The 27,232-nt window shown below is 40.3% G+C and overlaps 1 protein-coding gene across 2 annotated transcripts in view; it reads left to right on the forward strand.

The window, feature by feature from the left end:
• The window catches only part of TMEM132C (transmembrane protein 132C), a 180,207-nt gene that overhangs the window by 36,250 nt on the left and 116,725 nt on the right, over nt 1–27,232 (forward strand). For both annotated transcript variants that reach the window (XM_052690812.1, XM_052690813.1), the window contains exon 2: nt 12,813–13,701. In XM_052690812.1, coding sequence (XP_052546772.1) covers nt 12,813–13,701 — 889 coding nt within the window. The remainder of the gene's footprint in view (nt 1–12,812; nt 13,702–27,232) is intronic.

Here is a 27,232-nt window from a genome sequence, read left to right on the forward strand (position 1 = left end):
GACTTAATGAATAAAATCAGTGTACTCTTACTCTCAGATATAGGTTATTCCTTTAGATTTCTAACCATAAAAGAAGGACATAGCATGGGAAACAGTAGTTTTTGTTTTTGCATTCCCTGATTAGACTTGGTAATTTCCATCTGACTGGAAGGAACTAGGCAAGGACTTGTGTGGAATATACATTTCTTACCTGTCCTGCTGTAGATTTAATATGAACAGTTTTTTGTCTCTGAACATAAATCTGGTCTGAATAGGAGGCAAGTCATGAAATGAGATAAACTCTGAACAGTAATACTAATAAAAACTAATCTTAAGGGAATATATGTTACCTTTTGAGCAGCTGAAGGAATTCTTAGACATATGTATGTTCTTACATTTTGCTGTGTTTCATACTGCTTCACATTAAGGCTAATTTCCTTGAATGTTTGTTCAAGACAGGTGTGAGCTCTATGCATTAAGAGTATGTTCTTAACCTAAGATGACTGCAGGTACAGAGTGTTGTGTGTAACAGTATTAGTTTAATCCACTTTATTAATAACCAGCACCCCCTTCTGACCTGAGGGGACTTTTCTGACCTGTTTTGCTCTTTGTGACTCCACTTGCACTCTCCTGTATGGGCACAGGTTCTTCCACAGGCATCTGTGCTTGGGTGATATGGAAATGGTTATCAGGAGGATGCAGCTTCTGGTTATTGCCTTGCTGGGCTGGATTTGAACAAGTGATCTGGCAGAGAGATGCTTTTTCGTTTAGCCAAATCTTCTGAGCATTAATGGTGACTGGTGAGATGGGGGTGGTTGATACGTGAGGTCAAATGAAAAGGAGCTCTGTGAGGAGGAAAAAAATGCTAACATGTTGTTAAGCTTATTGCATAAGAGAACTAGTTTCTATGCTTAATGGGATCATTTTCCCAAAATGCAATGTATGCATTGGTAGTGGCCTGCAAACCTAGTTTTTGAATCCACGCAACTGGGTAAATGTAAAGTATACACTAATATCAACTGAATTTGGCTGTAAAGACTCCCATGGCTGCCTTTACCATAGAGTGGAGTCCGTGCACAGGAACTACTCTCAATAAACTGAGATTTCTTTACTGTAGATTTGGTATGATGTTAATCCATTTATTTATTCCAACTGTTTAATTATTCGGTTATGTTAAAATAAAGACAGTAGAACATCTCTGCCTTCCACAAGTTCTTGGTAATAAGAACTATAAGATACTGTGGCAGAGGGAAGGGATACCTGATTACTGCAGATTGTCACGGGCAGCTGCTGTGGCATTTTGTAGTGTATTTAGCCCTTAGTCAGGACTAAGGCTCACAGGCAGAGAGCATGCAAGCAAATCTGCACCGTGGCTCCACTATAGCTGGTTCTAATTAGTCATTTTTATGAGCTCCAGAGTCAGACAAAAAATGAGGAGCCCTCCCCTTGTGTAGTTTCCTGTTTGCTGGGTGCATGTAAAAGAGATCTGGCTATGATGTATGTTAATAATGAGCTGATAATGTAAGCCAGCTGAGAGATGTGGAATTAGTCTGGTATGCTGCCAAGCGGGAGGTGAAAGATCAGGAACTGACTCATGTTGCCAAGACCTGGTCCTGCAGAGAAGGTCTGCCCATTAATAGATTAAGTTTCTCATTAGGACTGCACAGCATATGCTTACAGCTTTTGGGTTTCAAGATGAAACCAAACACCAGTAAAAGCCTGCTGAACAGAGTGGCAGATTTACTGGTAAATAAAGGATTAAAGGAATGCTTGGCAGGGTTTTTGGACTGGAAACCTGTCTGGCCTTTGAAGATTACTCCATATTGTAGGTCCTCCCTTAACGTAGATACCAGGAAGAAGCTGGTTCTGCTCTTTACCATTGTCTGTCCTTGTAAGAGCCTTATCAATCAAGGATGTACGATGCTTACATCTGTCTGTAAGACAAGCTTAAGGATGTCTCTGGCTTCCCCTTACCTGGGGAAACATGGTGTCAAAAGGAACTGCAGAATAGGGTTGGTAAAATGGTTTGACCAGTGAATGACAAAGTGCTTTTAAGGTAGAGGAGTTAAGAGCAAAACGTATCTCTATTGTCATGTTAAGCTATGAAGGAAACAAAACTGCAAATGCTGGAAGCAGCAGTGAATTTTACCTTAACGCTCATCCAATGAAAGGGTTTTCTTTGCTCTTGCCTGGCCAGAAGAAACAAGTATCTTTAATCATTATTAAAATTGTACTGTGTTGGTACCAATGGTCAAAACAAAGGCTTTTTTGAAGCAAGACCTCTGCCTTCAGTAAAGTTAAAATAGGGGGAAGGTATCAAGCTTCTTCCTTGCTCACACATGGCAGTATGACATCATACAGAAAGGAACAGTATTTGCTGTTATTACATTTGCAGTATTAAATAGATTGCTTTTATTCAGCTGTAGCCCCTTCCTCTGCTGCTTGCTCCCCTGTCACTGGAGCCAATGGGTGGATGCTGCACACTTGCAAAGTCAAAAGTGTGTGAGTGCAGTCAGCGCTGTCAGTAGTGAGAATGGACAGTGTTCATTGTATTGAGACATTGTTAGCCAGCCACATCAGCTTCCCTGGCCCTTAGGGAGCAGATTAAAACACTCCTAATGTTTAATAGCATAACTCCTAAGGAGATCTTATGTAAATATATTCAGCGAGCACTCATTAATTTCCCATGAGAGCCAGGTTGAATGAAGATGCTTTTCGAAGAAAGGAAAAAAAAAATTATCTGTAAAGACTGCACCTGTTAGGAAAAAAAAACTGTAGGAGACGTTTGTGTGTTAATTTGAACTAGGAATCTGTGGCAGACACTTAGGAGAGAAGGGAGGTTTCTGAGTTAGATTAAGAAAGGACAAAAATAGGACTTAAATGTATAGGAAAGCTCTACTTCATTGATTTGCAGGGAAGTCTTGCCAATTCTTGAGCAACAACACTTCAGGAGCACGACACGTTCAACCTGTTAGAAAGACAGTGTAGGGGTCTGTGTAATTTGGTGGCACTCAGCATAAATGATCATGATGGACGAGAGTTTGTTGTCTTTGCCAAAGACTTTAAGGACTCTAAAGAAGCAACAGCAAGGCAGGAATGGTAAAACTGGCGTCCAAGCCCAGTGTTGCTTTTGAAGGTAGTAGTCTTAGGAGGATTTCTTGTAGAAAGACCGAGATCTTGGGCAAAGCTCCTACAGCACAGAGAAGCTGATGCAGTTTCTACCTTGTTATCAGTGTCACTAGCACCTGATGCACTGGTGTCTGAGGTTACTGGCAGGTTGGATGCCACAGATTTCTGCTTACACATAGAGGCAGGGTTATTGGTTTGCCTCTGAAACAGTGTTGCAGACCAGGTTGTATTCAGGGCTATTTCTGGTGCTGTTTTGTCCACCCAATATTCCTCAGGCTTAGAGCTGTTTCCAGTAGCAGTTCCTCCTTTTACTGTTTTTTCTTTTGCTAGGGACCTTTGGAAAGAAGGGGGAAAGGCAACACAGTTCTGAGGAATAGGCACTGCAAAAAGGTCACTTTTTTAGGTGATATCATCTTAAAAGGAGCTCTTAAAGATGCCATGACCACAATAAAACCCGTGCTTTAGCCATCCCTTTTAATTAGTCCCTCAGACAATGTTTAACCAGAGAGGTTTCTGCTTGGTTTCTGTCCCACCGCAGTTCTGGTATGGTGAGCTTCTTTTGTTCTCGGTGACAAAGAATTACTTAAAGGGTTAAAGGTGACACTGAGTTCATTTCCTGAATGGGCAAAGCTGTCCCCAAACCCAGCCTCATTTCTCTGTTAATCTCCTCGTAAATCCTTACTGCATTTTTGAAATGGAGATGATTAGCAGAGTTGTAGCCAAGGTAGTGGGATATTCCAATATGTTAAGTTTCAACATTACATGTAAGATTAAAAGTATGCATGTGTTCTATCTGTTACTGTTCCAAGTTTCCTTGTCCCTGCTCAGTCTGGCACAAGTGTTGTCTTTTCATCTCAAATGAAGTTCTCTTGCAAATATTAAACTTTCCTTTCAGGAAACAACTAGAAAAATAATCTCTGAGGGCTGGATTTGGAGCTCTAGTGTCCCATACAGTTGTTGTTCTGACCTTAAACAGAACTACATTTGTTAGGCAGTAGAGATATAACTTGTGGATGAAGTTCTGCATCAGTTAATTTAAGTTAGTACTGCTGTGGTCATTTTTGCCACAAATGAGATATTTTACTTCAAATTTACATGGATGTCTATAGGCTCCAGGTAGGAGAGGCAACTGTGCATAAATCTCCACTAAGACTTGACAGACCGGAGTGTAATTTAGAGGCATTTGTTACAGTCTCGCCAAGTTTCAGGTGTTCACCATGGCTTGTACATTGTATTACCTTCTCAAACTTCCTTTGGTAGTTTAACCTGATGCTCTTGAGGTGCAATGCTTTCTCTCCTGCTTCACTTACTGAATGCAGCTGGTTGGATTCCTGTCTGCCAAGGTGTATCTCCCCAGAATGCAAAAGCAGTGCAGCTGCCATATGGTGTGACACTACTTTAGGCTGTCATCAGATTTTTGTTTTTTCCATGTGACCCTGTGTGTGGATCTTAAAAATTGAAACGTAAGTAGAAAAGCTTCAGCTTTGCAGATTTAGGACCTAATTTAAGGCAAACAAAACAAGTAGCTGTACAAAAAGTACTGTGTAGGATGATGGAAATAGGTCTTTGCTAATAACATTTTTCTTCCTCTATAAAGGAAGCCCCTCAAGACCATAAAATGAGAAGCCGAATGATTTATTGAAGGCAATTTAAAACTACTGCTAATCCAAGTCACTTGCCTTTAGGCAGTTATCAGTGCTCCTGTGTAAATGTGTTTGTTAAGATGGTATATCTAAAGAAAGCGCTATCAACGAAATGAAACTGCTGTCCAGAAGTTTTGGATGCATTTTGCATGTTCATTATCAACCCATCCTTTAGGCCTGAAAACAGAAGGGCTGTGTTTGTGAGCAAAAACATGTGAGACTAAAGCTGTCTACTGCTGTGCTCAGCTTTGAGAACTCCTGGAAAACTCAGTTCAGTTGCCCTGTGCTTCAGTTCTAAATCTGTGTAGTGGGAAAGATTCCCATATATATCATGGAGATGTTTTTTTTTTTTTTTTTTTCCCATTTTAACCATAGAATTATTCTCTATCAGATTATACCTAGCTCTGTAAGTAATATCCTTTACATTTGTGTAATGCAGAGCACAATGCAGACTAAATCTCAGTGTGTGCTTTTTGGCGCCAGTGTACTGCAGAGTCCTGTTGTTTGTCTCATTTTGTTTTTAATTGGCTTCTCAGGATGTACCTGCTTAATAAGAAAAACTATTTTTTTTTCTTAGTGAATGGTAAAAGGGGAAAAACCATTGTAATTTGTTCATGGAATCCTCTGTCCTCTTCCACACCTGTGTAGCTCACAGCTCCATCCCGCACAGATCTGAGCACTACTCATGCTGAGCTTTTACTCTCAGTTCTTGTTGATTTTTGTGGCCCTGGAAAGTGCTGAGCAAATTACACCATTCAGACTCTAGGACTCTAATCTCTTTTTAAACAAGGAGCCTGTGTAAAGCAATTTAATGTCTAAACAGAGGAGTGATGCCTATCGGCATCTAACAAAGACTTAAGCAGCAGAGAAAGCGCAGTGCTATTAAACAAGAGAAAGACACAGGACGAGGGGCTGGCACAATGCCAAGGCCGCAGCAATTTGTTCAGTGTTTGTAATTTGCATGTCCCCATTTCTGCAACGCTCCAGTTTATTTATTTTACTGAGATATTAATGTAATTGATCGCTGCGATGCTCTGAGCACGGGCTCGGAATTTCATGGGGGGATCACACTTGAGGCATTCTACAGAGACTTGCCTTTCAAATAGTTGTACTCCCTCAAAAATGATACGCCTTTAGCAGCGTCTTCAGCGTAAAAGCAAAATCCATACCTCTGAAAAGTTGTTGGTTACGTTAGGAGAAGCTGGCTATTGTCTACTCTGGGCTTTGTGGCTACCCCTGTATCATTTTTCCTGTGTCGTTGCTGTTTTTTAGTCAGTGCTTGGTCTGACTGGTCTGCTGATAAATTCAGTGTTGGTTCTGACCATAAATTAGTCGAACTTAGTGGTAGCTCCTCTTCTTTCATACTTAGAGAAACTGGGTTGCCGGGCTTTCCTATTGCTATCATGTTTTTGAGAAAACTGGGAATAAACTGGTACCCTGAATCCTTCTCTTGCCTACAGCTATCGCGTACAAACAGCTTAAGTGTTATTTGCTGTGGACTTGTAGTGCTGACACAATGAATGAATGCCAAATCCATGCAGTTGACCACGATGAGACAAACAGGGCTGTAAGGAAAGGCTGTTCTATGACATTTTGCCTACTGTGTGTTGCTCTCGAGGCACTGACATTTGCAGTTACTGGTAAGTGGAGGACGACCTGAGCACATGAATGGTGTCGGTATGGAAGGTTTTAGTACCTTATCTCTCAACAAAAGCTGTCTCTAGCAGATATTTGGTTCCAGATATTTATCATCGATTCTAAACAATAAAGTAGCTTAAACACTCAGAAGACCTCAGCAGTACAGCAGGCATTTGGTAATGTCAGCGCTGCCAGTGGGGGTTATTTGTGAGGCCTCCACTGACCTTTGCATCTATATGGTTGTTTTACAGACTTTTAAGGTCATCAGCTGTTCTGAGAAAACAAGTATATAGATTTCAATCTCGAATGTCTGACAGTCTTTGAACAACGTCTCAGTTATGTGACTTGAAGGTGATACAGAAGATTGGTTTGCAATACGTGGATATTTTGGAATTATTTCAACCAAAGGAATAGAATTATGAGCATCAAAAATGGAAGCTTTCAGGCTGCACCTACAAGACTGGAACTGTAGTTCTAAGTATGGTTTCCTGAAAGTTTTCATTTTGTGTTTCCAAGTTAGACTTGAAATTTCATTTTTGTTTGTGAAAAGGCTTTGCATCACAAAACAGATATTTGTGTTGTACACATGTGCCTTGTAGCCTCAGTAATCCTGAGGAAAATGGAGCAACCTAACAGATGTTGGATAATGCCTTGTACTGCAGAGATCTAATCCTGGTTTCTAATAGATAAACACCAAAACAAGGGGTTTTTCTCAGAGTTAATGTTATTACCCTAGACAGCCTCCATCTTTCCAAATGTGCCAGTCCTCAACTCAAATCTTGGTTAGATCTTGGGCTCCATACCTTCCTCCATGGCCATGCATTCCATCATCTAATCACAGGGTGTATGAGTGTATGACATTTTCTTCTAATTTGAATTTCTGTCACTTAATGTTGTTGAATGTTCCCTTGGCTTTTTAATGTTAAAGAAGTGCAGTATCTTCATTCTTCTACTGAATGAAGTGGTGTATCTTCATTTGTTATTTGAGGTACTTTTGTCATATTCCTTAACAGTTCTGAAATAACTGTTCTGCTGGAGAAAAATACATTAAGTGTGTTTATCTGTACTGATCTATGAGTGTCTGAGATTGACTGAAAATTTTGGCTGTTGTGAAATACAGGAGGCAGATTCATTAGGGATAGGCTTTTGATACATCAGAGTAACATATTTAATGGAATGCTACTGTGGTTTTCACTTAGCAATAAACCAAGTGAAATCAGGTATTCTGTCATACTGAAATAAAATAGGGAATTTGTACATAAAAACTGATTGTATTGTCTCCTGACAATCCTTATCTGATGTTGCATAATTGAGTTCTGTAATCTAGGCTAGGTTAAATTTCATCTCTGCCTGGGCTTAAATATGTCTGGTTGGTTACCAAGGCTGTCTGTTCCCATATATGTGAATAGGAAATATGCTGTTCCAAGTCAATCAAAAAAGCACTGCAATTATATACTTATCCCTTGGACTTTGGGTCTCAGTTTAATGAAACCTGGATTCTAAAAAAAAACCTGAGAAAATGGTTAGCAATCATTTATCTGATGAAATTGCCCTCTCTGGGTGCTCACAGAATATCTGTGACTAGACTGTAATTTTCCTCAAACATGTTCACTGTATGGATTTCTTTGACAGATTTGTTTCCACAGTTTATTTTTAACTTCACAAATTGGTCTCAAGCATTCACTGTAAGCATTTGACACTTGACATTGCCTATGTACAATTAGTCAAAGAGCCTCTCTGTTCTCTCACTGGATGAGAAAGCATATCTGATGGGCAAGCATGAGAAGCAGAAAACATGGCTTCTGCAATTACCCTGTCATGTCAGTTTTCCAATTGATTTTTTTGAATGGAAATAGATCTATAGATTTTAAGCCAGGAAGGAGTGTTAGTGTTTCAGTACAGGGACAGCTAAAGCCTAACTGAGCTGAGAAAAAACTTACCTTTCAGACATGAATCCAGTCTTGATAGTTAGAAATAGGCAAGCCAATATTCCTGCCCGTAACCATTACTCATGCAGTGGTTAATCAAACTTCACAGTTAATGTAAATAGTAAATGTTCCATATCTTCAATTTGAGTTCCTTTGATATTTATTTTTTATTCATAGTAATAATTATTACTATTTTAAGTTCCAGCCTGCCTTTCTAACAGGAAAATATCCTTTGAACTCCCTTTCTCGAACTTCTAGGAAGTATGAAAGTACAACTAAGGTCATCCTGAAGTCTAAATGAATATTTTTGGGCACTTATTTCTTGCAGTATTTGCTGAGCTGTAGTTCTAAGAAAATTACTTGCTGCAGCTATAAAGTGTGGTGCCAATATAGAAATGTAGGGGAAAATGAACAAGCCAACGTAGCTGTTCATGTTTTGTGGTAAAGGAAATGTCCTGGTTGAAGTGTATCTTTTCTACTTGTATCCTTTTCCTATTCTGCATTTGCTGAGTTGAAATAAGCAATTGTCCTGCTGTTGCATAGGCAGGTTTGGACCAGGGGAAAGTCACAGATAGGAGAGGATGGCTGGTGTAAAACCTGACAGTAAGAATAGCATCTCTATGTGTAGGGGTAACACAAAAATGGGGATCCATAATAAGAAGGAGAGTTTAAGTTTTTACACATTTGGTGTGGTGCTGTAAATAAGGAGTATTAGTTTTTGTTGAAAGTCTAATGGCATGAAATTAGGGTTAAAAAAAAAAAAAAATCAGTATGTTGCAACATTCTATTCCACATATGTTTAGGTATGGAAGGACAATTCAGAGGGTAAAGCAGTAACAAAAAGGAAGGCAAAGATCCTGCCTTGGAAATTACAGAGTTCTTAGTTGAAGCTTCAGCTGTACTGATGTTACTGGGGTAATAGAATGCATGGAAACTCATCAACCTGTTTTCATATTGTTTGTTTCCTGAAAAGAATATTTGTAAGTGTGCCTTTTTGAGGACTATACAAGGGGCAGATCGATCTTCACATTGGTCCTCGTGTGCATAGAGAAATATCCTCTGCTTCCATCCAGCGTTCTCTGGCTTGGAGCCTTCTGGCTGCAGAATGGGCAGATGGTTTCCTTGAAGGCTCAGTGGCCCTTCATACTTCAGTCAGTGATGATATATGGCCATTGTCTGCTGACCTACCACCCATGTTCTAAATTCCTAATTCCTCAATCCAGAAGAAACCAACGGCATAAAAAGATGGCTTAAAAATATTAAGCCTTTATCACTGTTCTAGTGAATCCAGCACCAGGGCTTCAGCTCCATGTGAAATTCCCCCAAATAAAATTCCTCTGATGCTGGTATCCAGGAAAGAATACTTCAGATCAAAATTCACCATTAAATCCATCTCCAATAATGGACTTGCTAGGTTACAGGAATTTGAGCTGGCTTATTACACTGGAGCCAGTGATGTGTTTAGCAGATGCCTTGTTAGGTTTTGATGAAGTGCTGCAGAAGCACGAGATGCCAAAAGGAGGATTAGAAAGTCACAAGGTTGTTACAAAGGAGTAATTACTTGTAAGCCTTAACATTTTGTTCTTGTCTAATGGTGGCTTTGTTTGATGGTTCTCTATCTCTTCAATGCTGGACTTCATCTCTGGACAATTTGCAATTCTTGTTCAGTACATGAGGGTAAAGCACTACCAGTTTTATCAGTAAAAGACTTGAAGTATTTCAATAGATTGTCTAAAGTACAGCCATTGCTATAAAATTATAGCACTCCATTATGTAAAAAATAACAGTGGGTGGAAATCTTTGGTCTATGATAAAGAGGCAAAACTTTTTTTTCCCCTCCGTCATTCTGGTCAAATAGATGTTGCTGTTCTCCTTCAGCTTAGCAAAGTGGAAGTTGCATGGCTGTTTTCCTTAATATTGGGTCAGGTCCTACATACCTTATGCATCTGATTGATTGAGGGTAAATGAAAAAGTGAGACCACTGTCAGTCTGAGTAATATGCTACAGATGAAGTCCTGGGAATGGCAGGAAAACAGCTGCTGAGTTTCAAGCATAAATCCTGATAGCGGCGCTTTGAAATTAGGAGTTTGCTCATCTCTGCAACCTGCTGGGTTTATTTCTGTTTCTGCTTCTTTCAGAATTATGGAAGCCAAAGGTATTCCCTCGGTAGCAATAGCTAAGGTGCCAGTTCTGAAGAACCTCTTCAGCAAAACGTACCTGGAGTGGCACCTGTAAATTCCTTTCCAGCAGAATTTAGAAGTATGCCAAAGGATTAGAGACCGATAGGATTGAACCTGTGCTAAACCAGTGTATATTATAGGCATGGCTCTACTTGATACAGAAAGTGTCATGCTGGCAATTCGCTTTGTGCTGGTATTTTCACTGAGAGTTCTGGTTCTCCCCCTCCTTCGTGTTTGTTCCCTTTTCCTTAATTGCTCACACCTGCCTTCCAAAGCTATTCAGTTCCTGAGTAGTGGCAGTGCACACTGCTGTGTGCATGCTCAACAAGATTGCAGTGAAGTTCTCTGTCAGCAGCAGCCATTTGGTGTAATGACAGATATTGATTATTTATTACTCGCAAACATTTAATTAAGTTTGACTGGATAATTAGCATGCTAGCAGCTAGAAGGGCAGTGAATCTATTATTTGCAAAAAATCCCACTGACCCCTGTAGGAAAGCTGACATAATGAGCTTTTAAGAGCTCTTTAGATGTGCCTGATTTTCAGTCAACTCTGAGCAAGATGCAGTATCTTTACTGCAATATCTTTAAAGTGGTAAATGAATACAGAACCTTAAATCCTGACTCTGGGATTCCCCAAGGACGTAGGAATTGACATGTCTGAGGGCAGGGTCCATTTTTAAGTACTAAAGACAGTCTAGCACTAGATGCACTTTCATTCAATTACCCTCTGTACCTACAATTAATCTCTTCATAATGAGTTTGGAAGAGGGGCTGTGAGTATTAAGTAATCCACGTGTTGTATATAAGGCTGTCCTCAATTCTTATCTACTTTAACTAGGTAATTTTCTCATTCATCTTGTTTGACACCAGTGTATGTTATCTGCCTATTATGAAGATGAACAGCATTTTGGTCAAATCAAGTTTGGTACTTAGCTGAATCTCAAATTGTGCCAGTGTGTGCTATGATACTGATGTCTATTTCATGTCTGTATATAAAACAGACATATATAAGTTATGTTACATATAATACACAAATATAAATGTGTAATATGCATGCATTATTACATGTATTGAAACATACGTAATTTTTGCATGTAATTAACTTTTTACATATGTAAAGCATTTGTTGAGATATTCCTAGCCAGTGATGTGTGTGATCAAACAACTTAGAAAGCTGACTTACTGACAGTATAAACCTGTAAAGCTGTAGATTTTGTGCTAGAAATAGTAGTGCAAGGGCAAGGTTTCTTGACAGAGGAAGAGAATAAAATGGGATGTGTCAGTTCTTAGAAAAGCAATTTCTGTTCTTGGCTGTAGAGCAAAAACTGTCTTTGATTTCCTGGCAGCGTTCATTACAGGGATAGCAATGAGCAGACTTGGGGGAGCGGAGGTTCATGCACCTTACAGATGTGCTGCGTGCATAGGTGTGCTGTGAGCGAATAGAAAGATTGCACAGGCAGGAGTGAACTTTAACTGGGTGGGAAGTTTAAAAGGGGTGGGGGGTTGGTATAGTGGGGAAAATGGCCCTGCTAGTAGTTGAATGCACCCTGTTTGGTCATGAATTGCTTTTTGGGAAGCTTTGGCTGCCGTTTGTGGCAAGTATGTAAAAGAACTGGTGTGTGCAAACTTGCATGTTTGTTTGGTCTATTGTTAGGGAGATGAGACGATGTGTAGGAGTGAAACATAATCTGTTAATTTCTCATCCAGATGACTGTCAGTGTTCAAAGAGCTTCTGCAGCAAAGCCACGTCCTCCATGGGATTTTTTTTATTTTAATTTTTATTTTTTGCTGTGTTTTAGGAAAGCACTGCAGCAGTTTGGCTGTGTAAAATGCCTACTGGGACAGCCATTGATTCTGCTGTGCAAACCTTCCTCCTCCTATTTCCAGGTGGTGCGGAAATACTGAATGTCAGCCTAAACTTAGAGGGGCACAAGATTTTGTTGCCCTCAGTTGAAGGATACGTATAGCATAGGACTGAGTCTCGTATGGATGTGCGGCAGTTAAAAGAATGAAGTGCACTGCTTCAGTTCTGCTGGCTGAACCTTGGTGGCAACAATCACCTGTGGATGTGTAACAAAATGAAAACTATGATCAGTGCAAAGTGGCAGTGAAATCTGAACTGTTTCTCTTTTGTGTACATAATGCAAAAAAGAATTGGCTATATCTGAACATTTAGTTACACTATATATATTTTTTTTGCATCTAATGATAGTCCTTGGCTCCTTGTTCAGCTCCATGTAACTTTGTAACAAACATTTATTTAAGCCTATAAGTAGATTTGATCTAACCAACGTCACCTTTTCTTTTATTAGTGGCAGAGAATCGAGGGGTCTTGGACAATAATCAGAGATTTTCTTCTTCACCAACTTACCTACCTGTGAGCTACCGCATCTTCAGCGCAGAGACCTCTTTCTTCCTCAAAGAAGCCAACCAAGACTTCATGAGAAATTCCAGTTTGCAATCCAGGGTGGAATCATTCTTCCCATATAAAGCCAAGAGACCTCCTGTGTTAAATGCCAGCTATGGACCTTTTTCCATTGAACAAGTTGTGCCCCAGGACCTAATGATAACTTCCAGCTTCTTTGGATCTGCTAACAAGTTCACTTATAACTGGAAACTTAAGGCCTACATAATGAGTGACAAAATCTACCCTAGCAAGCCCAAAGTCCAGGTCCTGTTCTACATTGTGGGCAGGGACTGGGATGACTATAGCACGACCGAGAGGCTGCCCTGCCTGCGGGTGTTCGCCTTCCGAGAGACGCGGGAAGTCAGAGGCAGCTGCAGGCTGAAGGGGGACCTGGGGCTGTGTGTGGCAGAGCTGGAACTGCTGCCAGGCTGGTTTAACCCCCCCACCGTTGTCACAGGTCGTAAGAAGCCACTTGATCTTACTGAAGGGAGCCCTGTGGAGCTTTACTACACTGTCCAACCAGGAGATGAGAAGGGAGAGTGTACTGCTGAGGATGTAAGGAAGGGAAATGCTATCCGGCCAGGAAAAGATGGCATGGATGAAAGCATGTCCCACTTACAGCGGATTGGATCAATCAGCCTCTATCGAGGCCAGGAGACTTCTCAGCTAACAGAGCTACGGCTGGATGGTAACATCGTCGTCTGGCTGCCCTCAAAGCCTGTCAAACAAGGAGAGGTGGTGAATGTTTATGTGACAATTGCCAACAATTCTACGGTGGATCAGTTCATACTCAGGTATAGTAGGATGTTTTTTTCTTGTTTCTGATGCACACTTGGGGATAGTGGGCAAATCTAAATCAATTTAATGTTTACCCACATTGTGTATTTTTCTTCAGGTGAATGTTACACCTAATCATTGAAATCCTTTGTTTTCCTTCATAAACAGTGAAAAGAGGACTTGAAAGCCTCTGTCACTAGGAGTCTTTTAACTTGTACGCCGTGCCACTTAACACATGTCAGTATCATGCAGTAAAATACAGAATATGGTAACTTGCTGCTTTAGTGGTGCCAATTTTGTGGAATAACAGACTGTAAGGCACCAGGAAAGTTCTCTGTTTTACATAGCTTTTTAAAAACTTGCCTTTTGTTGCATAGGCATAGTTTAAATGTAGCAAAATTTCAATTACTTTTCTCTAAGTGCTCTGACAGTGCTTTGCCTCTCCCACACAGAGTAGGTTTTGTTATGAGAACTCTTTAAGGGGGGTTTAACTGTCTCCTTATGGTTAAGCATCGTTTGTCGTTGCCAATATGTGTATCCTTTGAAATAAATCCTGATGTGTTTGATATTGCCATTGATTGTAAAGGACTGTTAGAAATAACTGCAATTATTTGGGGCAGGTATGGTGAAAGCAATACCTCTGAACATAAGAAACACCCTACTGGGTCAGATCACTTTCATTTCCTTCTATAGCAGTTTCCCTATCAACGAAATGGAAATCCTTTGAGGGATGGCAGACTAGCAAACTTGTTAATCACTGAGATAGTTTATGTATTTTTTTCTTTTGGTTACCAGGCTTTGAATTCAAGGGAAATCTCCACGGTGATAAATAACAATTGCTCTTTAAAGCCTCAGGGAATCAGAGTTTCCCAAAAGATTCTACACATGAAAGTATTTATTTCTAAGGCTTATATGAATTAGATTAATACATAGTTGACAACTAGCAAGGAGAATAGCCTTTAGAGCAGGAAGAGTTGCTTGGCAGATAAAAGGCTTTTATTTAAAAACTGGGATTTTAGTTATCCCAGAATCATTCTCATGTTTGAAGCTTTGGTTGAGTTGGTGAGATAATCTCTCAGACACCTGTTTACAGAGTGAAACCTCCATTACAGAAGTCTTTTCTGACTGCGCTGCTTATCTTCTATTGAAAATCCTTTTTCATGAAATAGTAGAAACAGAATACTATTCCACATAACAAGCATAGCTGTGGTGAAAGAAGAAATCCAAAGGCAATGAACTGGGTATTTGCTGGGTGGATGGGAGAGGAGGGGATCACCCTTTGAAGGTCTGTTTCAGTCTTTATCTTCCTGAAAAGTGAGTTGGAAGATGAAACAAGCTTGTTCCAATCTGATGATGTATTTCTTTGCTCTGAAATGAATCTGCCTAGGCAAGGATTGCATTAGCATGCTGAGAGGTATGGTTTCTGTCTATCGTACAGAAATGGTACGTGGGATATCAGTAGTGTCACTTGCATTATGGACAAAATGAATTATTCTTGGTTTTGAGAACAGATAACTGATTTATTTGAAGTAAAAGTAAATACTCTGACATTTGTTGGTATATTGATCTGTGTTATCATAAATGCAAAGCTCAGGCCATGGTTTCTTGTTGAAACACTTCTGGTGAAAAAGATTTGCTTTTTTTTTTTTTTTTTTTTTTTGCTTAAAATTCAAGACACAAAGACATGAAAGGTGGAAGAGATGAAGATTTTAAGCTCTCTGCTAACTTCCAGTGGAGGTGGAGAGGTGGTGTTTGTTTTTCTTTCCTTTGAGAGAGAGGAGAAAGCACACCACGTGGCACTGATCTTTAGAAAGCAAGTCAGTCCTGTGGTACATCTCAAACCAATGTCAATATTCCAAAACAGCTGTCAATTTTGAAAACTTTGTCTTGCAGGCACGTTAAAATTTCATATCTACTGCAGATGCTGATCTGTGCAGTTAAAGCATCAAGTGGAAGCTTTGGTAGGCATGAAAGAATAATTCCATGGTTTAGTGCAGTGGTGTTTTTTGGCATTATTTTCCTTCTTTTTTAAAACAAAGCAAAAAAAAGAAACTGTTCTAACAACTTACCTGACCCTGCTGTAGAAAAGGACAGCTGGTGCCCTCTGCTCGTTGCTGTTGTCCCATGAGGCAGTGCTTGAGTGCTGGTAGCAGGTCTGAAAAACCCAGTTCAGTTCCCTGATTCTGTGGTTAAAATCTCTCTTTTCAGTAAAAACTTCGTGGATGTGCAAGTGTGGGATGTGACCCAGCAACTCGTGAGGTGCTGATACCTCCCAGGAAAGAGCACTGGACTGCAACAAGCAGGGAGAAGTGAGCACATATGCTGGTTCTGCCTGGGGGCTGCTTTAACCTTCTCTGTGGCCATTTGCCTGGTTAGATGTAGGGCTGTATCCTCTTGTGTTCATGGGCTCCCAGCACAGCGATCCCTACGTCTTGTGACATGCATTCACATTTAATCATCCTAAAGAAAAACACACCACACACTGTCCTCAGGCTTTGTAGGTTTATTTTCTGCTTCTTGTATAGTATTCATTGAGGTATTGCAACATCCCAGTCCTGAAGTAAACAACATGTGATCGTTGCTTTAGGAAAAGAATGGCTACAAATCTTCTCTGGCACAAGTGAAACAGACTAATCTAAATGACCTCATATCCTCAAATCAGTGGAATTGAAACTGTGTTCTTAAATTGTATCTTAATTCAGAATCCTGTTGCAGTATCCATACACTTATCAGCCTTATGACACAAGTAAAGTCGAAGAAAATGACTAACATGACAGGGAATGAAGTGAATTATGCATGGTAGTGCATTAACGCAGTAGGAGCGCTGTCTGAATAAACAGATCTTCCTCCCATGCATCTAGTCAGTGCAAGCTGTTGTGAAAGCAGTTCAAACAATGCTGATAAGTTACAAGATCTGAGTTTTTCCCACAGCCCTTTCCTGCTGGGTGACCTTTGTGAAGTCTGTGCAAGTATTTTCTATATGCTTATCGCAAAATGTAAGCAAGTTGGTCAGCATTATGCTCAGAAGTGTCAATCCTGTTCCTAAAAGACTTCAACTTCCTCTAATAAAAGGGGTTTTGGATTTGCCATATATTACCAGTGGTAGAGTGAATGGGAAAATCTTAACAGAAGAGAAGAAGGGAAATATCACTGTGCTGTATTCCTCCCAGTGGGAGGGACTTCTGGACCCCTAAAGGAGAGATAAATTGCACTGAGTATTGACTGCTCAGTAAGGAAAACTCGTGTTACTTCTAGCAGTTGGGTAAACTTTGAACAGAAATATGGCAGCATTGTTGTAATGTCTGTAGACAGTAAGGCAGCACAGGATAGGAAAACAGAAAAAAACTATAAATTCCTAAAATACAGATCACTGAAGTCTTCTGTGCACTTCCTGGAGCTGTTGTAAGTTAACACCGCTGGATTCCATAGGGCTGCATTGATTGATTGTCACTTCACCAATTGCTGTGTATTCAGGCTTTTCTAATCTGAGTCATCGTTTGTGTGTACTGTATGTAAGGATTAGAAAGCAAAATCCTCAGGGCGAGACCTTGTTCCTGAATGCTTCTGTCAACCTCCCTCACACCCAGCAGGCTACAAATAATGGAAAGATCATAACGTACTGAAAACAAGTCATTCTTGTGAGGTTAACTTTCAGAAAGAAATGCATGTGTAAGCTGAGATATTTGAAGGTTACTGGGAAGCTGGCCACTCGATTTCTGTAGTAGTGCTGGGGAGCCAGTGAGCGGAAAGCATTAGGCAGCTTTGAAAAGTTTGGCCTGTGTGCATTGCTGGCTTTGTTCTACAGTTCTAAATACTTTTCCAGACGTTAAAGGATCTTTCCATCTGTCTTTCCATGGCTTGATATACCACATTTGAATTGGGATAGTAATGTACAGCACAGGGCCAAAACAAAAACTGGGAGTGCTGAATGCTTTGTGTTACTCTGCTGGGTAGCAGCTGAGCTCTAAGGAGAGAGTGCTGAGCCGATGTACTGGTGGTATTGAGGAAGATAAGTAAAGGGAAAGGGGATGAAGTTATCTGGTCTGATTAGAAGGAAGAGTTGAAAAATGGATACTTTATCCCTTCCTTAGGTTTATTGTTACAGACTTTTGCAGTGCAACAAACTGCACCCAACAATCCAACAAACTGTCGGTTATAAACAGTTGCTGAATTACCTTTGTCCAGCAATCAAATCAGCCTAAGACAATGGACAATTAGCAGTGATAATCTACGGATTGGATGAAGGATAGAGGATAAATGCAGTGAGAAAAGCTATTAAACTGATCAGTGGAGACAGCTTTATATGTCAGTTCCTAATAAATATTGACAGCAGGCAGTGTTAGGTGATACTGAGATCTGTTTAAATCTAAGGGAAGATGCACATATACTGCTGTGTTCAGGAGCTGAGTAGTAAAGTTCAGTGATGCTGAAGTTCATAGAAATCTGAGTACCCGGTTCTGAGAATCAAAAGCTGTCACCTCCCTTTTAAAAAGATTGTCCTGAACACCCTGATCAGCTGCCTGTAAGCTGGAGCTTTGTGCAGAAGTCTTAAAACAAGAAAAACCTTCATTAAATAGTGTGATCTTTGTAGGGATTTTCTTTGTACCGTGAAAGCAGTCACTTCCACAGTGCGTTCTCAAATTCTGGGTTCCTTCAGCCAAACTCAGGGCTATTTCCTTTAGTGAAATTGACTTCTGCACTTCAGGTCGGTAGGTTTGAAGACTTTTCCTTAATATGCTGATTGGAAAAGTAGGATAAATTGATAGGGGTTATCTTAGGAGGAGTCCATAAAAGGGAAAGAGTAAAAGTGTGGTATCAGGGCATTGGCAGTCTGACAGCATGGCTTGCTGCAGATTCTGCAGCAGGAGCGCTGGGGCTGAAGTTTTTGTTTAATCTTTGGTGAATGTTTGTGTGTAAAATAAATTTCAGAAATGTTACACTGAAACATCTTGTTAAAACCTCCTCCTAGAAATACTTTGCTTTCCTTATTTCCCTTCAGTCTCAGCAAACTAGTACAGTAATTTGTCATCTTTTCCAAACGTGCAGCAACACTTGTTGCTAAATGCCCTGGTTGGTAGTGGGGCAGAGGGTGGCTCCAAAAAAAGCTTGTGCGTGTGCAAGGCTGCTTGCAGATCAGGAAAGGCACCTTTACTTAATTCTTGTTTAGACTGTTAGCCACTTGTGTTACTCAAGTTACAAAAGTTAATTAAATCCTTGATTATTTGCCTGATTAGAAACAATGGAGGCTCATTAAAAGATCATACCATATAAACCAAAGTCCTCCCAAAGCAGCACTAAGGAGGGAAACTTCATGTTACTGAGAGTGGATTTTAGTTGAACAGAGATGTTTTCTGGCTGTTGGAAAGGCTGTGATCTGATGCATTCGGGAACCTCCTGGGAATTCCCAGTGTGATTATCTGATGAGCTGTTGGGGTCCAAGGTCACTGTAAGCAAGAAAGTGTGTGAGCCTGTAGGTCTGAATGGAAATGAGTATTCCTGAGTAAAATAATATGAAAAGCTTTTAAAACCCAGTGCATCTTGTTACAGCTGAAAAAGCAGTAGCAGCTTGCTGGCATGGTACTGGAAGGGACATCTAGTCATAGCCCAGGGTTTTGTGGCAATTTTTGGGTGAGGAGGGAGGGGAGGTATGGGGGTATAAACCAAGGTACTTGGTCCAGTAGAACCATAAAAGCTTGTTGTTTTCATCTGTATTTGTTTTACCGGTGCTTGTGGTCATTATTTATGATGGAAGCCATCAGATTGCAGTTCCTTTTGGCAGAGTGTCACTCCTCATTCATGACAGCACATACACAAGGAACTTGAATTGTTTTTATGTTCTTATGACATTTTGCAGTTGAAGCTTGCTCAAAAGACATGAGGATGGTGGGAACTGCAGTTCTGCTTCAGGAGTTAATTTCTGAAGAATGCTAAGTGTTCTTACAGAGATATAGGGCATCTGACCTCATCTTTGTCACTATTTCCTTTGGGAGCCCAGTGGAGTGCTCTGTGCTTCCTCTAAATCCCGCTCTGTCCTGTGTTCTTCTTCAGGGAGATATGTTGGGATGTGCAATACTCTCTTGAGAAGAAAGTTGCATTTTCATAAGCTTTGACTGCACGGAGAAGCTGATTAATTTGTGCTTTATATTAGACTGGGTTAAAAAGAAATTAAGCATGTTTTGTTTGTTTGTCTGATTCCTGGTGGGTTACAAAATGTTTCTATTAGCAAAGCTGCTGGGGGTTAATTTGCAGTAACGGTCTAATCATCTCCAGCAGCATTGTTTCAGGTTTTCATTTTGCTGCTTAAATCAGCAAGACAAGAGAATAGAAGAGAGCTCATATCTTGGGGAGTGTCATGGAAGAATAAGTGGAGAAGTGACATGGTCTTCTGCCTTATCAGCTGTCAGACTGCTTAAAAAGACTTGCTTTTTCTTACAAATTAGGATGTAATCCTTGATTTCCAAAATGCAATGAGACCGAGCTGTTTGTATGAAAGAGAGGCTCACTAAAAAAGGAATATGTGGCATTTAAACACTGAAGTCCAGAGCTCAGTTCTTCAGCCTCTCTGATTAGTCATTAGGCAACATAAATAGCTGTGGACCATGAATCACAACTTGGCTTTAAAGATTATGGTCCAGTGTGTCAGGCAGTCTTAAGTCATATGTTGCCTTTCACTCACCCCAGGAGTGCTGGATAAGGCAGTTCAGCCTTCTAGCTGGTCATTAAGGCACAGATGTTGCTGACCTGCCAGAGGGGTTCCTCATTTGGCATATAGGGCATTTGTGGATCCCATGTTAAGAGGGTAAATTTTCATGTAGAGCACATGGCTGCTTAGGCCTTGCTTTGCTGTAGCTTTTAAGCATTTAGATGCTGTGATGTTAATTGCTGAAGTCAGTCATGTGATGTGCCTGGTCTCAGCAGGTTGTAGAAATACAACCACAAGTGTTTTTCTGCTTGAGGTTATGTCTAGCTTAGAAAAATCCCCGACTGTGTAGAGAGCCTTTCCCCTGGAAAGGAAACACCAATCCACAGTGGGAGGCTGTCGCTTAGGAATGTTCCCGAATTTAGTCCTGTCAAAAGTAATGAGAATATTCACAGGCTGCTTTTTATCTCTAGATACGAGGCATTCATGAGACCACATTAGTACCAGCTTCTTTTCTCTTCTGTAGCAGGCTGATTACAGTCTTGTAGGAGAGAATGAACAAAACGCCTTTTTTTGTGTTTACTTAGCTGGTGTTGGTTGCTTGCCTGTATCAGTGATAGTGGACAATATTCACTTGTCTGTATGTAAGTGCACATTTTCTGAGACAGTAGATGATAAAATAGTTTGAATTCATTTGTCTACTCAGTGCATTGTGAAGAGGACAGAGCTGGTCTGAATAGACAGGCTTAGAACAGATACAAGAATGGAAAGTAGGTGGTAGAATTACACCAGCCAGTTGTAGTGTCAGGAGGGTCACGCAGCCTTGTAGGTAATGTGGTGGTGGCATTCAAGTGCATTACATGGATCCTTGACAATGGGTTTTGATTTCTTTTTGGATACTGCTGTGCTCACGATGACATGAAAGCTGTAATTCCAGTCTTAATGAGCTCAACTTCACAACGGTATCGGCAACCTTCCAGCCTAGTCCATTAGGGTCTGCTCTTGGTCATGCTTCAGAGTAATTCCTCAGTGACCTTCTGTATCTTAAATCAAGCTGTACAAAACCTTAGAAAGGACACTGCAAACAGCAGTCTAGCCTGAGTATAAATACATGAAGTAGGTGTATAATCTCCATTTACTCAGACTCCAGGGTACTGCTTGAAATTTTTATCCGTCTCAGACAAAGCTATTGTAGTAAAAGCTGGGTGAAAATATTGACTGAGCAGAGAGAAGACTTTATCTGCTGTCTATAGACAGTGACAGCTGGTTAATTTTAATATTAATTCTGTGGAAGATCTGTAAAGAAACTCTGCAAGAGTTCGGAAATTAATATGCCTTGCCTCTCTTCATGATGCTCAAGTATGACTAAAGTGCTGTCATTTATGGTTTGCATTCTTTAATTTTCCTAGCATCTCAGGTAATGGGTGCTTTGTCCATTGCTATGGCAACAACACTGTTTTTCTTACTCAAAGTAAACACTGACATAAAACCCTCTCTAGCATTCCTTTTATTCATAGTGTATACCTAATGGATGTCGTAGCTGTGCAAATATGTCATGATTGTAGTGGATAGAGAGCAATAAACCCTAAGTCTGGTGACCTGGTTTAAAACGGGTTTTGCTTTTCAGCTCACGCATAACTTTGTCAGCTACTTCAACTGTTTTCACTCCTACCTGTGCTCAATTAGATTTCAAGCGCTTGAGAGGGGGGTGCAGTCCCTGCCTGTGTTGTTGATGAGCATTTATGGGAACTGGGACCTCATAACAGATGAGGCATGCTAACTTTATGCCTTTGAAGCTGAACTGATCCCATGAATTTTTGGCATTTGTTCAAGTTCCCACCTATGCCTTTTCTGAACACAAGGGATGGAGTAGCTGTTCTTTTCCTCTGCTAGTACTATGATTTTGTTGCCTTTAAAAAAAATAAGTCACTTGTCAAGATGTCTGAAGCTCTTATAGCCCCAGACCTCTCCAAAAAGCTTTGCTGCACAGTTCCCTTTAGATTGCTGTGGCTCTAAAGCTACATGACCGATGCAAATGCAGAGCACGTTGCTGTTTCCTCCCTTACAGCAGGGGAGCTGGTTTGCTTTGAGCCCTGACACCCAGCAGATCCATGGGCCTCTTCCATACAGGGGAAGCTGTTAGGGTTGGTTCCTCACGGGCGAGAATCCTCCTGGAAAAATCATTTCTGCAAGTATTTTGTAGGGTTCTTTCTGCCTTCTGTCGGATCAGTTGGTGATGGAACTTGATAAACATTGCCTTTGTTTTAAGTAAAAATTAGATGTAACTCTACAAGAAGGTGCTTGCATGTTCTGGATTATATTCTATGTACTTTGAGTGTTTCAGATGGAACCTCATTAAACATCTTCACAGCTCTTTTAGATTCACCTCTATTAACTGTTACAGGGATTCCCTGTGAGTGATCGGCTGTACCTCCTTGCACCAAAATCAAGTGCGATCTAATCTGACAGACCATTGTGCTGGGAATGATTGCATTTAAAACACTGCATGGGCAGAAGTGTTTGAAGCTACAAACCCCCTTGGCTTTATGTGCTGTGGCCAAGTATGTGCAGTAACTTTAAAATCAAGATCACACTTTATATTAGCAATCCTTCAGGTGGGAATGTGCCATCTACTGCAGTTAGTATTTATTTTTGTGAAGGATCTGGCTCCTTACCCACTGGATGTGAATTGTCCGACGCTTCTCTACTGGTGCAGTTACTTTAAGGTATGCAGTTAGCTGGGTATAAAATAATACTGGTTATTGTAGTTTGAGGATATGATACTATAGTGAATAAAAGTATAAGGCTGATACCAACAGGCATTGTTCAGGGGAATGCCTTGCATAGCACTGCAAGACAGCACAGCAGGTAGGAGCACTGGCTGAGAAAAGCAGCTTTGGCTGTGCAGCGTTAAGCAAGGCACAGCGAAGTCTCAGCTGGAGTTGCTGCCATCTCTGGGAATGTGACTGCTCAGGGAATCCTTGTTCTGGAAATCTCAGACTGTCCTGTTGTGTGGCATAATTATATCCTGCCTCTGTGTATCTCACTGCTATTCGCTTCTATTATGCCTATTTATTTAAATCCTAGCTATTCAGAGGCGAAATGTAAGGGATTTGCGACAGGAGCAAGTGAACATGAGTGCGTTGTTCTCTGCCCAAAAGAGCTTCAAGGGATAAGAAATGCTACTTTGATAATTGTTTAAATGGTGCTTAAGGGGCCCCCTGGGCTACTTATATTGTCTCCGTGATTTGCCTCTTCCTGCCAAATACTCAATTGATTCTGTGTCAAGAACATGAAAGAGTGGGGAAAAAAAATGCAGGAGGATGGCAGTGAGTGAGTCCTTATACAAACATAAGGAAATGAATCGGTCACATGAAAAAAAAAAATCACAATCGTCATTCCACCATCTATATGTACTAAAGCTGTTACTCAATAAATAACTTTCTACTTTTATTTCTGTTTTCAAAGTAAAATAGGAGAACAAGAAACACAAACTGGGTTTAACTCAATCTGACCATGTTCTTATGATCTTGGAAAAGGAAGAATAATTTGCAGACTTTTCTCATCTTAGTTCAGTTTTAGAGCTTTGTCGTTAAGAGCAGAAAAGATACTTCTGTGGAATTCAATCTGGGTAGATAATCTTGGACAAAATTGGAACATGGATGGAATTACCTTTTGGTAGGAGGCTTTTAAACCTGACCGTCTTTTCTGGTATGTTGCCTATGGCTTTGAACACCAATAGCAGAGTGCTGCTTCTGAGATTCCAAATGAGTTTTCCTGGCAAGTAAAGCCAATTGAGATTAATAACCAAACTTGGATTGCTTTCCATTCTAAACATTTGGATTGTTACTTGTGATTAAATGTGATTTGGCAATGTTTGAGTCTTGAAATCCTTGTGTCACCAAGGCAGGCTCCTGTGACAGTGGTAATGATGTTGGGGTAGATTTCTGGAGCACAGATTCCTTGTTTGGGCAAAGCAGCCTTATCTGATGGGAAGAAATTTGAGTGCTGTGTTTTCAAGCTATTCTGAAGCACTTTCAAGCTGTTTAGGAACAAGAGGTCTAGAATGGAGGAGCCCATATAATATAGGATAGAGATATTGGAGCGTATAACAAGGTGATTAAAAACTTGGGCTGAATCCTTTTCATCATTATAAAACTTCCTGTTCTTAGACTTGTTCCCACATTACTCTTTCCACTACGCTATCCTTCGTTTCCTACCTGTCACAGTCTATCTGCAATACTCCTCTAATTAACAGATCAGGTGAGAGACAGCTCATCCTCTTGCCTGTGTCTGTGGCTACGCATGCAGAAGGCTGGCTGCGCACTGCTGCCCCAGCACAGAGCATGAAGCACCGCCTCCCAACAGCTTCCAAACCTAGCGAGAGGTTTCACTGACCACCTGTTGTACATGCCTGAGATAGACTGAGCACAAGTCCCTGAAAAATGGAGTCCTATCCTGCTGTGAAATATATTTAGAACAATTCTCTCAGAAGCACAAGTATGGTGTCATTGTAGAGGTGTAACTGTCAGATGTGGGTATGTGGAACAGAGGTCGTGAAACAGCAGCTGTAGAAGTTTGCTTTTTCTACATTCTAGAGACAGGATGATGCTTCCCAACCTTTCACGTGCTGAGCCTTACTTCTTGTGTTTTACCTCTAGTTAGTACATTTCTTGTGCGATCCTGATGGGGATCGTTGCAATTAAGCTGTAAATTCAGATGAGCAAATTTACATAAAGGAATGACTGTTGGTTATACTGAGGTTTTATACACATTGTTTGCCTAAATCTTTTTATTTCTATTTAAACTAGTTGTTCAATTCTTTTGCTGTATGTGTGCATTCTGCCCCTTCTTGCTGGAGAGAGAAATAAGGAGGTTGGAGCTGAAATTTCTCTTGTCTGATTAAATACAAAGTGAGGCTTGCGTTTTGATCTGATATGGCTTGGGTTCCCTTATACAAGAGGAAAAATATCATTTCAGCATGTGATGAGAGGGGACAGAATGTTATCACAGTTTTGTATATTAAATTTCTGTGTGGTCAGCTTGAAAACAATAATGTGAGAATGGTTCTGACTTTTCTAAAATGCTAGCCTCCTAGACAAGTCATACTCATACACACCCAGTTCAATAAAATATAGTTATATAGTGATTAGCAAGTGGTAGTGAAATAACTAAAGCAGTAGATGGTAGACTAAGATGCCATCAGCAGCTGCAAACCAGCAGCTTCTCAGCCTTTGCACTCCTGTGATGTGAATGTATGATACAGATGCCAGTGGTCAGTTGGTAGTTTTTCATGTATCTCATCATAGTACAACTTGATTTCTCTATCTCATGTATATACAGAATATATGTAAATATTAAATACATATATGTTGGTAGCTTAAACATAAAGTACCAAAGTGTTTGAGTATCAAGTGAAAGTGTGCAAGCAGAGGACAAACCCAGTAGGGCTAAGAGAGCCTAGTGGTTTTTTCCCCTAGAGCCAGAGTTTCATACTTGAAATCTTCCATCTGCAGGACACCTCGACTGTCCTGTGTGCAGATGTGTCTCTCCCAGGGAATGCTTTTTTATTTCTTTTTGCAATTACAATTGATCTAGCCAGTCTGCATCCATGTGGTGGTGTTGGTTTCTGCTGCTCTGGGTGACTGCTAGGGTCAGAATAGACAGTAGGGAAGTGTGTGTATTGGTGGTTTTTGGTTTTTTTTTCATTGTAGTCTTCTAGGTACTGGTTCTGCATTCACAGGTCTGAGAGCTGATTGCTGAGCCCCTGTGCAAAGGCTAAATGAGAGGCATTTCTCTTGTTTTTGCTGTTTGTGAATGTATGCCTGTATACCTCTGTGTGTCTGCATAGGTCGGTCACAGTCTGGCTTCACAAATTTAGGAAGATGGGAAAGTGAGAAGAAATGAGCAGCAATAAAATAAGGTGCATTTTCTTTGCAGCCTCTGGCTTGTGAAAGAAATTAAAAGAACAGAACTTTTAGATGAGGCGTGTAACTGACTTCAGATATCTATGCTCATTTATTTTGCAAGATGAAGCTCTCCTGAGGGTTGTTTCAGTCTGCAAAGCATATGAACTAGCATCTCTTTTTTCCAACACACAACCTAGGAGAAGAGTTATTGGAGGAAAATGTCTAGGGATGTGTTTGTACAGCATCAGGTACAATAGAACTTGGATTGTTATTAATCAAAACAATCCTACACTTCCACAATGTTTGTATTCTACAATATTCTTCTTCTCCTCTTTGAAACGTGTATTTTTCTAAAGTTTGTTGAAATGCCAGTTGTATAACAAAGGGTTTCATCCAGAATCTTTTCACGTGTCCATTTCAGAAGCAACACTACTCCCAAATGTGAGCTTTTTTTCCCTGATAAAACTCTATATAGATAAGTGGAATTTTTCTTCTGTCTTCATCACTTTTTTGTTGTTGTTATGATCATCTTGATTTCTTAGTAAAAATGATATTCTTTGAATCCTCTGCCTTAATCTTACTGCAGTCAGTGATAATTTTTTACCCTAGGTATTACTAGGAATTTATTCATGGTAATGGTCTCACAGTCTGAGGATTTCTTTGGTGGGTTGTGATAGTGCATAAAACTCAGCTACTGATCCATGTAAATGCTGTGTAAAGGTTGCTGTTAATGGCATAGATCTCAATTGATCCAAAATCTGATCCTGTGACAATTTAAATCCATGTCAAAGCTTCCATTGACCTCAGTGAGGACACGATCAGATCAACTTCTGCTAAGAACTAGCTGCCTATAACAACAAACTGCAACCTCTCATTATCACAGTTGTTAACAGTTGAAGATGGGTTATTAAATTGAGGCAGATCCAGGAAGAAGAACAACTTCTCTATATTGAGTCAAGTACTCGAGCTGTTGATGCAGGAGTGCTAATGAGGGCAAGA

Source organism: Tympanuchus pallidicinctus, unplaced genomic scaffold (genome assembly GCF_026119805.1).
Source record: "Tympanuchus pallidicinctus isolate F22 unplaced genomic scaffold, pur_lepc_1.0 scaffold28, whole genome shotgun sequence".
In the NCBI taxonomy this organism is placed as follows: domain Eukaryota; kingdom Metazoa; phylum Chordata; class Aves; order Galliformes; family Phasianidae; genus Tympanuchus; species Tympanuchus pallidicinctus.